This window comes from Propithecus coquereli, unplaced genomic scaffold (assembly GCF_000956105.1).
Source record: "Propithecus coquereli isolate 6110/MARCELLA unplaced genomic scaffold, Pcoq_1.0 Scaffold97, whole genome shotgun sequence".
Classification (NCBI taxonomy): Eukaryota; Metazoa; Chordata; class Mammalia; order Primates; family Indriidae; genus Propithecus; species Propithecus coquereli.
This window is the reverse complement of record NW_012156062.1, coordinates 3,288,254-3,288,827: the sequence shown is the minus strand read 5'-3', so window position 1 is coordinate 3,288,827 and position 574 is coordinate 3,288,254. Positions and strand designations below refer to the sequence as shown.

The 574-nt window shown below is 35.5% G+C and overlaps 1 protein-coding gene across 1 annotated transcript in view; it reads left to right on the top strand.

Annotated features, from left to right (window-relative positions):
* The window catches only part of CDC73 (cell division cycle 73), a 145,359-nt gene that overhangs the window by 43,691 nt on the left and 101,094 nt on the right, over window positions 1-574 (top strand). The window contains exon 5 of the mRNA XM_012665133.1: window positions 254-332. Within this exon, the coding sequence (XP_012520587.1) occupies window positions 254-332 (79 nt within the window). The remainder of the gene's footprint in view (window positions 1-253; window positions 333-574) is intronic.

Here is a 574-nt window from a genome sequence, read left to right as displayed (position 1 = left end):
GCCTTTTGCCTTGGTGTAAGTATGCTTAGGATCCTTTGCCCTTGTTCCTGATAGGGATGGTGATTTTCTAGCAGTAAAGAGTATCATGAAAATAAACATCAAATGACTTAGTGGTATACTTCCAACTTTTTGTCTTATTGGCTCTAGTAAGAAAAAAAGCTTAAAAAATAAATATCCCTATTATGGTTTTAATTATGAGTATTAAATAAGTATCATTTAAAAATATTAACATGTAACTCTTATTTTTCTGTAGGATCCCACATTGCGTACTAAACAGCCTATCCCAGCTGCCTATAACAGATATGACCAGGAACGATTCAAAGGAAAAGAAGGCAAGTTGCTTAATTTTTATCTTCCCCTTACTGTGGTTGTGCTGAACTTAAGGGGCAATATGGCCTGATGTTTAAGAGCAAGGGTTGACAAAATAATGTCTGCAGGCCAAATCTGGCCCACTGCATATTTTTGTAAATAAAGTTTTGTTGGAACAGGACTGAGAATCCAGAGATGAAACCATCTGCATATGGTAATCTAATCTTTGACAAAGCTGACAAAAACATACACTGGGGAAAAGAAT